This window comes from Acanthochromis polyacanthus, chromosome 5, assembly GCF_021347895.1.
Source record: "Acanthochromis polyacanthus isolate Apoly-LR-REF ecotype Palm Island chromosome 5, KAUST_Apoly_ChrSc, whole genome shotgun sequence".
Taxonomy (NCBI): domain Eukaryota; kingdom Metazoa; phylum Chordata; class Actinopteri; family Pomacentridae; genus Acanthochromis; species Acanthochromis polyacanthus.
Window position 1 is genome coordinate 3475155 of NC_067117.1, and position 12076 is coordinate 3487230.

At 38.4% G+C, this 12076-nt stretch overlaps 1 protein-coding gene and 1 long non-coding RNA gene across 2 annotated transcripts; both read right to left on the reverse strand.

Moving 5' to 3' along the window:
* Positions 1 to 308: 308 nt before the first annotated feature.
* On the reverse strand, positions 309 to 12076 carry LOC127534229 (nuclear factor 7, brain-like). The gene is made up of 2 exons (XM_051948829.1): positions 12050 to 12076; positions 309 to 1360 (listed from the first exon to the last, which is right to left on the reverse strand). The coding sequence occupies exon 2, from the start codon at positions 1274 to 1276 to the stop codon at positions 455 to 457; it is 822 nt and encodes a 273-aa protein (XP_051804789.1). The 5' UTR covers positions 1277 to 1360; positions 12050 to 12076; the 3' UTR covers positions 309 to 454.
* On the reverse strand, positions 1969 to 5491 carry LOC127534230 (uncharacterized). Its single transcript, XR_007942271.1, has 3 exons — positions 5413 to 5491; positions 3567 to 3655; positions 1969 to 2613 (listed from the first exon to the last, which is right to left on the reverse strand). It is a non-coding gene; the product is annotated as an uncharacterized LOC127534230 (long non-coding RNA).

Here is a 12076-nt window from a genome sequence, read left to right on the forward strand (position 1 = left end):
TCGGGATTGAATGAACATTATTCGCATCAGACTCTGCAGACTGCATGAAGACTCTTTCTTGGGATGACTCCAACTTTTGATCCAGAAATTATTTTTGGCAACATGTTTGACAGTTTTGCTGGATCATAACTGATCTTTGACTGGCAGGCTGAGCATAAAAACTGAACCCAAGCCCAGACGTCCACCTTAAACAGAAAACACTTCAACTTAAACTTTAACATGAACAACTTTTACTGTTTGGAAACTTCATAGAATTTAAAGTACAGTTTCTTGGGTAGTTTATCACAAATGAACAAGATCTGAAAAAGTTCCCCTGACTATGAAAATATTCATACGATGACGGAAAAGATACTTTTTTTTATTCTCACCTATTTTTACAGAGAAATGTAGTAAGCCAAATATACAGTTCAGGAAAAAACAACAGATGTTCTGAATCTATTGATCCTGTTGATCTCTAACTGATCTGTTCCACTGTCACTGAGAACTTCTCTGGTAAAATCTGAACTTTATCACCACTGGCAATGTACGGAAACATCCTCTGAGTGAAAGTGTGATTGAAGGTGTGTATGAGTGTTTTAGTATCAGGATCAGAGAAGGACAGCTTTCCTCTGTTACAGTCCAGATTCACTCTGATCCTCTGGAGCTTCTTCTGCACTGAGAGGTCAGTAAGGAGAGTTGATGGTGAACCTGCTGAGTATTTATCTCTAGAGAACCCTATTCCCCAAAATCCAGACTGTATCCATCCTTTCCTCTGGACAGACTCTTCCAACACACCCAGTGTCCAGCGTTTACTGTCTCCAACCTCAATATTCCAGCTGTGAGTCCCTGAGTTGAAGCCTTCAGAGCTCAGAATAGAGCTGTATCCATCAAACCTCTCTGGATTATCAGGAAGCTGCTGTTTATCTCCACGTGTAAAACTGGTGAGATCTTTAGACAGGATGAGTTTTGGATATGCAGTGTTTGGGTCCAGAAAGAGAGGAGTATAGGAGACCATGTCCTTCATGTTGTTCCAGATGTTGAAGCTCAGGTTGCCCACATGTTTGGCCTGGTCTATGAGAGCTCCTGAGAGCAGCTGTGGATCCTCCAGCAGGAGGCAGCGCTGGACTCTTTCCACTGCAGCCTTGTAGTTTAGCAGGAATGAGACGTCTTCAGCTCTCAGCTGCTCCTCTGTAGCTCTGACTGTGTCTGAAAGATCTGCTATCTCTCTGCTCAGAGCCTCCATCTTCTCCTTCATCATCCCAGTCTTCTGCTCCTCTTCCTCCCTCAGTGCAGCCATCCTGGCCTCCTCTTCCTTTATCAGAAACTGGTGAAGCTTCTCAAACTGCTCCTTAATCTGCCTCTCTGTGTGTCGGGCCTGGACCTTAATGTGTTTTGCTGTTTGATCAAACTTCACTTTAACTTGTTCAGAAACCTTCAGCTTCTCCTTTAAGGGCTTCAGAGTTTCCTGAAGTATCTTCCTGTGTTCTTGTGCAGCTTCATCGATGGGTATGAATCTGTGGTTAGAGTGTTTTTTTGAATATCTGCAGACGACACACACTGGCTGCTGATGATCCAGACAGAAGAGTCTGAGTTTCTCAGAGTGGAATCTGCAGAAAAACTCTGAAGATCTCTGTTGCTGGAAGGACTCGCACAGATTGTTTAGAACCAGGTTACGAGTTGGTTCTTCTCTTGAAGATCTTCTCTTACAAAGTGGACAGTCGTGTGTTGGTTTCTGTCTCCACCAGGTCTTCAGACAGTCTCTACAGAAGCTGTGGCTACATGACAGAAGAACAGGATCTTTGAAGACGTCCTGACAGACCGGACAGCAGAGATCCTCCTCTGATCTGGAAGCCATTTATTGTGTGAGTGAAGCTGAAAACACAGCAGACACAGATCATCAACAACATCAGCATCTTGAGAAGGTTTTCCTGCTTGAACAGAGTCTGTGGACCCACATCTGTCAGCAGCTGGATTTAATGTTGTGTTTGTTGGTGGTGATTGTCTCCCAGTAATAAAAGAGGGTTCGGTCCAACAATCACTGCTGGACAAACTGAGTCCAGAAGTCCACATAAATCCATAAAACTCGAACTGTTATGATCCTGCCCTTCTTCCTCCTTTTTCCTTTCCTTCTCCATTATTGCTCATCTGTGTGTTTTGACTTTTTTCCTTTGGCTCCCTCTGTCTGTCATCTCTCCCTCCTGTCTCTTTCTCCCAGTCACTCACCTTCTTGAGCTACCTGCACTCTACCAGCTGATTACTGCCATGAGTGTCAGTGGCAGTAAGCAGCTAAATACTACTCATCTGTTCTCCACCTCAGCTATTTAAGGTCTGTGCCTTCTTTCAAGCCTTGCTGGATCATTGACTCACTTGTTTTCACAGATTCAGTTCCCCCACCCAAACCTACCACCTCTGGACTACGTTGGTTCATGGACACTTCTGCTCCCCCCTTTGTGGATTCCCCCTCTTGGACTCTGTTGTGCTCCTGTATGTTTTGGACTGACCTCAGCCTGTTTGCTCCCTCAGTTGTTAGTTTTCCCCTGTGTGTGTGAGTACCTCTCCTTAGCTCTGTTGTCTTCAGCTGTTTGGTTTCATGGTATTTGGTGTAGTTTCGCTTTTGCTCTGCCTCCTCTGCTGCTGCTGGCAAAAAAAAAAAGCAATGACTCATGAATTCCAGACCATAAAAATACTTGAAAAAAGTTCAGTAGTTAAATTTTAACTAAAGCCCAGATTAAAGGTTTGATATGAACCAATGCTGAGGATGACTGGATGAAGTATGGAGAACATAAAAACTAAATTAGTTAAGCAAACAATTCAGAACTGTGGAGTAAATGTGTGACAATAGTTCATTTTTAAACAATAGATGTAAAATAACCAAAATCCCTTCATTAATCAATTGTTTCATTGTTAACAAAACTAAAGCAATCAGAAATCTCATCACCAGTTTTGTCAACAATTATCAGTTCACTAACTGATTATCCACTAATTATTTCAGCTGTACTCAAATAAAGTGTTGGTCAATTTAATTTATGGCTTAAATTTGTAAATGATGTTAATGTAATTTTAAAATTTATATTTTATGTGGGAAATTCTGCATAGCCATCTCAAATCTGTAATCACATCAGTAAATGTACTAAATTACATAAACATTTTTGTGTTTTGTGACATTTTTAAAGCACCAAAAGCTGTTTAAGTGCTTCAAATCTGTGCTCATTTGCGTAAATGTACTTAGTTACATTCCACCATGGTTGCTTTGGTTATTCAACGTGCTGCAACAGGCAGGATAGCTTCAAAGGTCAGTGGCAGCAGTGATTTTCTTCTATTAAATCTAAAATGTTCTGCAACGTCTCACAGCTTACAGCAATCACAACAATCAGGACTGACAACAATCAAACAAAGGTTTAAATAAAGTTTGTGACAGCAGTAGATGATTGGAGGCTACGGCACATGAAAACAGGAAGTCAGTTCCCTTCCTGCGTCACAAATTTTCTCTCTGAGTGTTTTTCATTCAGGTGAAGAGTTTCTGTCCTGCAGTACTTCAGTCCTGCTGGAAGTGTTCCAACTATCTGTGAGGTGAAACCAGTTCTTACCGTCTGTCTGTTGTTGCCTCTCCTCTCTTCATTTAATCCTCCGTTCCTGAACCAAACATTGGTGTCCTTAGTTTGGATTATTGTCTTCCCTTGAAGTGAATGAACAGTGTTAAAGAGCTTCCTCATTCTGATTGTTTTATTCATTGGATTGCTTCAAAACATGAAGTGGATTACTTGAGTTGGTTATTTGAACTGGACTGATAAGGTATTCAAGAAAACACGGAGTGGATTTCCTTTGTTCTTGACCTCATTGTCATAAATGGAAAGGGATGATTTTTGAAAAGTGGTATATTGTGTGAGCTAATCATTTGAAGGCTAACTGATGATGAGAAAACCCTTGTGCAATTATATTAGCAGATGACAAAAACTGTGAGTTTTCATGACCCCAAACTTTTGAACAGCAGTGTAAGTGTATTAGCGGGTCCCCAGATGGTAGGTTGTTAAGCCTAAAGTGTGTATGAGTGAAAATACATTCCTTCAATTGCCATTTTAAAAGAGTTGCCAAAACATCATTTTTTTCATCTCACAAACCTCACCAAAATCAGACCTTTTTTAAATCAACAAGATGCTGAAACACTTGTTCATGCTTTTATCACAAGTCGTTTGGACTATCGTAACTCCCTTTTTACAAATCTTCCGAAGAAAACACTTAAAAACTACAAATTATTCAGAATGCGGCTGTCAGGATTTTAACAAACACAAGGAAGAGAGAGCACATCAGTCCTCAACTCAGATCACTGCACTGGTTACCTGTTTCTTTTAGGATTGATTTTAAGGTTCTTTTATTTGTTTACAAAGCTTTTAATAATTTATCGCCTGTTTATATCAGTGACTGCCTTTCTTCTTATGTCCCTACCAGACCTCTCAGATCTTCTACTCCCTGTCTTTTAGCTGTCCCCAAGGTGTCCCTCAAAAGAATGGGTGAAGCTGCTTTTTCTTTTTATGGCCCTAAATTATGGAACACTCTCCCTCCAGATCTGAGACTGGCAAAATCTTTGGCTATTTTTAAAAAGAAACTGAAAACCTATTTCTTTAATTTGGCTTTTTATTCTGGTTGATTTTATTGTCACGGCTATTGTTTTGTTTTAGCATTTCTCTTGTTTTATGTTTTTATTGTTGTATTCCTTGTTTTACTCTGTTTATTTTTAACTGTTATATTTTATATCACTTTGTTCAAACACTTTGGGCTGCATTTTGTGCATGAAAAGTGCTCTATAAATAAAGTTTTATTATTTTTATTATTATTAAAACAGTTACTTTAAGTGTATGTATGTGAGTGTGTTTGTTTAAAGTTCATCTAGTAGTTGTGTAAACAGCTCATAAATTTCCTTACAACTGCGGTCTGAGGGTTGTGTAAGGTTATAAGTGGGTCCCCAGATATTGTATGAGTGTGTATTTGTGTAAATGTTTTCCCACAAAAATGAAGACCTCGTATGTGTATATATGAATGTTTATAAACACACCAATGTCGCTTTTCTGTTCAATTCTAGTTTAGCACTTTCAGGTTAAGGAAAATGTAAAGAGGTGCAATTATGCTGTTCTCACCAAAGTGTATATATGTGCTTCAGCTCAACAGTGAGCTAAACTCTGCTCCAAAAATGACAGAGTTGTGTATTAAGCTTTACCATTTACTGTAGGCTCTTCATTTGGTACATCAATATGGAGAAAAACTGAAACAAATGTAAATAAAACGATGCATGCTGTCCTGTCCATTTTTCTGTGTAAAAAAAACAACAACTTTTAAATACAAGTAGTTTTTGTCTAATGCAAAAGTGTTGCTTTTTAATATTTATATGCAATCTCTTTCTATCTTTAACCAATTTATGCAACATAAATGTTTACTTACCGTATTGCCTCCTTTGTGTTGGTCGTATTCAACTGAACCAAGAGCCGGACAGCAAACGTTTGACATCTTCTCTGTTTGCGTCTTGTCACAACTATACTTCCTGCTTCTCTGAGAGAGAGTCCTTCAGAATAAAATATTCATGTGTAGAGTGCTTATCAGAATAAAAGTTTTGTTAAAGAAAGATCTAAACAGTGCAAAGTTTATGAATAAACATGAAGTAACAACACAACAATTAAACAGACAGCAGTAAACAGACGAAAGACAGATGTCTTCATTAACATTTCTGCTCTGCTCTGGTGAACCAATAAAACCAGCAGTGTGTGGATGTTACCACAGAATGTTGTAAAATATTCAATATTTCAACCCTTTGTCAGGCTTTTAGTTCTCTTAGCATAAAGCCCAATAATCAGATTACAGTAATGTTTATACCGATTATATCGGTCAGATCACTCTTCTTTCATTGTTTCTCATTAGAACAGTTTCAGTATTTCACCTCTCTTCTTCAAATCCTGCATTCACTACAGTCAGTGGTGTAGAATTCATGTCTGTACTACAATACTGTGTTTTAATTACAATCCAACACAGCAGAACCATTTCTTTAGACAGATGAAGAAAACAGAATGTTGAATTTTCACTGTGGATTTATTACAGCTTTAGAGCAAAGAAAAAAAATCAATTTCAAACTTTTGCAGTTAATTTCAGGTTTAAATAAGTACAGCTCCAGTGTAATATATAAAACAATTTATATGATCAGAATTCAAATGTTTATTTTCTCAGTGAAGTTCAGCAATACAAATTTAAATCAGAATCACTGACATTTAGTTTCTGGTGGCACAAATTTCTGCTCATAACAACTTTACACAAAGTGTTTCACATGCAAACATAGAAATATTTAGTCATTTCTAAGGTTTGACTTTAAAGATCACATATTTGACTGAATATTTCATGAAACTTACTGAAATAGATACATAAGGGAACTGTCAGGGCTTTATGAATTTGACTGAAATATTCCAGGATTTGACTTTAATATTCTGAAAATTAAGTTTTTATGTATTTAGCTTAAATATCTCATTTGTCAAACAGTTAACTTTTCTAGCATTAATATTAAGAAAATACAATTTCAATTTATAAAATATAACTTCACATCTCTTCAAATCTCATTATTGCAATGGAAAAGTTTGTGATTTTAAAATAATGAAAAATGCTACTTATCAGATCAGAAACATGACCGATACAGTTTTCAAATGACAAGATGTTATAAATTTAAGGAAAAATCAATATTTTGCTTCAAAATAGCAGCAGTGAAATTATATATCCTCATATTTATTTGAAATGTCACAAATTTGACTTCATATCTTCTCACTGTTAATCGGTCCAATAGATTTTCTTTGCATTCAAAAAAAGCTGTGATATAAGTTTTAATACAGTAGTGAGCAACTTTAATAATTTCATAGGTAAACGCAGTTTAGCCACAAACATCTCCTTAAAGGAATAACAATATGACTTCTGATATTTAACGACAGTAAAAGAAATATTGTTATTATACAGTCACACTTTGTTAAACAACAGATTATTATTTGTGAAAAAACAGATTTTATTATTTACAATGTTGCTTTTTGTTGTTTTGCCTTTTGTTTTTACAGTCAACAAGTAAATACATATTTTTTTAATGGTATTTTACTTGGTATTATCTGCATTTTTTGTCTTTTCTGTCGTCATTTTTCATTATCTGACTCAGTTATTTAGAAGTTCATGGAAAATGCAGATTATAAATAATAATAACAATGGATTAGATTTATATAGCGCTTTTTTGGCCGCTCAAAGCGCTTCACAATGGACCCATTATTCATTCACTCACACATTCTCACTCTGGTTTGCATCAGATACATCATTAGAGGCAAATTCAGCTCTTCTATCTGCAGTGTTACAAAAAAGTAAAAGAAAGACATGTTCTGAATCTATTGATCCTGTTGATCTCTAACTGATCTGTTCCACTGTCACTGAGACCTCTGGTAAAATCTGAACTTTACCTTTAGTAGCAATGAACGGAAACATCCTCTGAGTGAAAGTGTGATTGAAGGTGTGTATGAGTGTTTTAGTATCAAGATCAGAGGACAGCTTTCCTCTGTTACAGTCCAGATTCACTCTGATCCTCTGGAGCTTCTTCTGCACTGAGAGAACAGTGGAGGGAGATGGTGGTGAACGTGCTGAGTATTTACTTTCATAGAACAATATTCCCCAAAATCTAGACAAAATGATTCCCTTCCTCTGGACAGACTCTTCCAACACACCCAGTGTCCAGCGTTTACTGTCTCCAACCTCAACATTCCAGCTGTGAGTTCCAGAGATGAAACCTTGAGAGCTCAGAACAGAGATGTATCCATCAAACCTCTCTGGATTATCAGGAAGCTGCTGTTTATCTCCTCCTCTCATTTTGTGAAAACTCACACAGGGCTGCAAAACCCTGGCTGTTCCGGCTTCGGAGGCAGCGATGAGTCACTTGATTGGCTGAAACGCGGCTGGGATCGAAGGCAGAGGCTCCAGTCGCCATTTTCTGACCGAGATCGTGAAGATAACATAAAGCTTCATAAAATTATGGATAAAAATGCAGTGACTTATGGAACGCGCAGCGCCACCATGCGCCACGTGGACGCGCACGGAGCCGAGCTATTTGTGAATTATTTACTTATTTCTTGACATGTTTTGGACAAAATATGATACTTGCTAGTATTATCTGGATGACTACTCTTGGATTATGGCCGGTTTTTGTGGATTATTTTCATCGTTGATTGGTAAAAGACCATCGGAAGGTGAGTTATGCCCTTTATGTGTCCCTTTAAACTTTTGTTGTTTGTTTTAGAAATGTGTTTATATTACCCGCTGTGGTAATCACATCTGAAAGTGGTTTATACCGGCGGATTCATGAGACTCTAAGCTTTCCATGGATGTATAGTGTTTCTATCGTCCCGTTTGAAGCTAAAAATGGTTTTGCCGTTAAACTTCAGCCGGCCATCTTGGGCCCGTATTCGGGCCCATGCAGCTTAACAGAAATACATGTGCAAAGAAATGATGCCAGTGTGGCCATTTTGGAGGTGATACCCACTGGAAAGAATCAACATTTTACTGGTAGTTTTTAAATTAAATTTGTCAAACAGATTACTGTTGTCAGATTACAGATTCAGACCTCAGCACCAAGAACTCATCCACTCTTAATGCAGTTCTTTCTCTTAATATCAGAGTATATTTCTGTCGTATTTTGTTAATCGACGAATCATGAAAAGAAGTGAAAAGCCTAAAATGCCACATTATGTACTGAGTGAATCCTGCAATAGTTTTAAAAGGATAAGAAAACAAACGACTTGGAAATGGAAATTCTGTTTTCAGCATTGACTGTCAGCTGACCCAGGAGGACATGAGAAATACATTTGTTTTGTTGTGTAATAATGGTTTCCTTTTACCGCATTAAATAAACTTGATGTACAGTCTTTACTTGAGGTTGTGGGGACAAAAAGTCTTTCACATACAGTGCCTTGTGAAAGTATTCGGCCCTCTTGAACTTTTCAACCTTTCGCCACATTTCAGGCTTCAAACATAAAGATATAAAATTTTAATTTTTTGTCAAGAATCAACAACAATTGGGACACAATCGTGAAGTGGAACGAAATTTATTGGATATTTTAAACTTTTTTAACAAATAAAAACCTGAAAAGGGGGGCGTGCAATATTATTCGGCCCCCTTGCATTAATACTTTGTAGCGCCACCTTTTGCTGCAATTACAGCTGCAAGTCGCTTGGGGTATGTCTCTATCAGTTTTGCACATCCAGAGACTGAAATTCTTGCCCATTCTTCCTTGCAAAACAGCTCGAGCTCAGTGAGGTTGGATGGAGAGTGTTTGTGAACAGCAGTCTTCAGCTCTGCCCACAGATTCTCCATTGGATTCAGGTCTGGACTTTGACTTGGCCATTCTAACACCTGGATACGTTTATTTGTGAACCGTTCCATTGTAGATTTGGCTTTATGTTTTGGATCATTGTCCTGTTGGAAGATAAATCTCCGTCCCAGTCTCAGGTCTTTTGCAGACTCCAACAGGTTTTCTTCCAGAATGGTCCTGTATTTGGCTCCATTCATCTTTCCATCAATTTTAACCATCTTCCCTGTCCCTGCTGAAGAAAAGCAGGCCCAAACTATGAGGCTGCCACTATCATGTCTGACAGTGGGGATGGTGTGTTCAAAGTGATGAGCTGTGTTGCTTTTACGCCAAACATATGGTTTTGCATTGTGGCCAAAAAGTTGGATTTTGGTTTCATCTGATCAGAGCACCTTCTTCCACATGTTTGGTGTGTCTCCCAGGTTGCTTGTGGCAAACTTCAAACGAGACTTTTTCTGGATATCTTTGAGAAATGGCTTTCTTCTTGCCACTCTTCCATAAAGGCCAGATTTGTGCAGTGTTGGACTGATTGTTGTCCGATGGACAGACTCTCCCACCTCAGCTGTAGATCTCTGCAGTTCATCCAGAGTGATCATGGGCCTCTTGGCTGCATCTCTGATCAGTCTTCTCCTTGTTGGAGGTGAAAGTTTAGAGGGACGGTTGGGTCTTGGTAGATTTGCAGTGGTCTGATACTCCTTCCATTTCAATATGATTGCTTGCACAGTGCTCCTTGAGATGTTTAAAGCTTGGGAAATCTTTTTATATCCAAATCCGGCTTGAAACTTCTCCACAACAGTATCTGGGACCTGCCTGGTGTGTTCCTTGGTCTTCATGATGATCTCTGCACTTTAAACAGAACCCTGAGACTATCACAGAGCAGGTGCATTTATACGGAGACTTGATTACTCACAGGTGGATTCTATTTATCATCATCAGTCATTTAGGACAACATTGGATCATTCAGAGATCCTCACTGAACTTCTGGAGTGAGTTTGCTGCACTGAAAGTAAAAGGGCCGAATAATATTGCACACCCCACTTTTCAGTTTTTTATTTGTTAAAAAAGTTTAAAATATCCAATAAATTTCATTCCACTTCATGACTGTGTCCCAATTGTTGTTGATTCTTGACAAAAAATTAAAATTTTATATCTTTATGTTTGAAGCCTGAAATATGGCGAAAGGTTGAAAAGTTCAAGGGGGCCAAATACTTTCACAAGGCACTGTACTATACACTGTCTATTTTCCTAGTAATGTTGCAGGAAATCAGAGGCAGAGCTAAAGGGAAAATAATTATTTCTATAATTTACCAAATCAGAGAAAATCTGTAGAACAACAGTTAAAAATGTATACCTTTCTTCATTCCATAACAGAATAATTTTTATTTGATGTGAATATTATTTACAGTTTACATTTGTCATCTGTGGGACTTTCATGTAAAATTTAAATCATACATTACATAAACCCAGAAATCCATTTAAAGCCCAGTTGTCCACATTATAACTTCGATGTCCACCTTCAACAGAAAACACTTTACATTGAAATATAAAAAAATGTCATAAATGTAATTAAACATGAATCACTTTTACTGACTGGAAACTTCATAGAATTTAAAGTACAGTTTCTTGATTATTTTCTTAAAAATTAAAAAAAAACTCAAAAAGTTTCCCCTGAATCAGAAAATATTCATACTGTTTCAACATAAAATCAATCAATCAAAGGCCAAATACAGAATTCAGAAAAAACACTAACCAGAAAGAACAACAACAAAGAGACTTTCTGAATCTATTGATCCTGTTGATCTCTAACTGATCTGTTCCACTGTCACTGAGAACTTCTCTGGTAAAATCTTTGCTTTACCATTAGTAGCAATGAATGGAAACATCCTCTGAGTGAAAGTGTGATTGAAGGTGTGTATGAGTGTTTTAGTATCAAGATCAGAGAAGGACAGTTTTCCTCTGTTACAGTCCAGATTCACTCTGATCCTCTGGAGCTTCTTCTGCACTGAGAGAACAGAGGAGGATGTTAGTGGTGAATCTGCTGAGTATTTACCATTATTGAACCATATTCCCCATAATCTAGAATCTATGTCTCCTTTCCTCTGGATGGACTCTTCTAGCAAACCCAGTTCCCAGTATTTACTGTCTCCCATGTCGACGTTCCAGCTGTGAGTTCCTGAGTCGAAGCCTTCAGAGCTCAGAACAGAAAAGTGTTCATCAAACCTCTCTGGATTATCAGGAAGCAGCTGTTCATCTCCATGTCTCACACTGGTCAGATCTTCAGACAGGATGAGTTCTGGATTTGCAGTGTTTGGGTCCAGAATGAGAGGAGTGTAGGAGACCATGTCCTTCATGTTGTTCCAGATGTTGAAGCTCAGGTTGCCCACATGTTTGGCCTGGTCTATGAGAGCTCCTGAGAGCAGCTGTGGATCCTCCAGCAGGAGGCAGCGCTGGACTCTTTCCACTGCAGCCTTGTAGTTTAGCAGGAATGAGACGTCTTCAGCTCTCAGCTGCTCCTCTGTGGCTCTGACTGTGTCTGAAAGATCTGCTATCTCTCTGCTCAGAGCCTCCATCTTCTCCTTCATCATCCCAGTCTTCTGCTCCTCTTCCTCCCTCAGTGCAGCCATCCTGGCCTCCTCTTCCTTTATCAGAAACTGGTGAAGCTTCTCAGACTGCTCCTTAATCTGCCTCTCTGTGTGTCGGGCCTGGACCTTAATGTGTTCTGCTGTTTGATCAAA

What these genes read in the sequence shown, in the direction of transcription:
- LOC127534229 (XM_051948829.1), bottom strand. Translation starts at nt 1,276, where the DNA reads ATGGCTGCACTGAGGGAGGAAGAGGAGCAGAAGACTGGGATGATGAAG.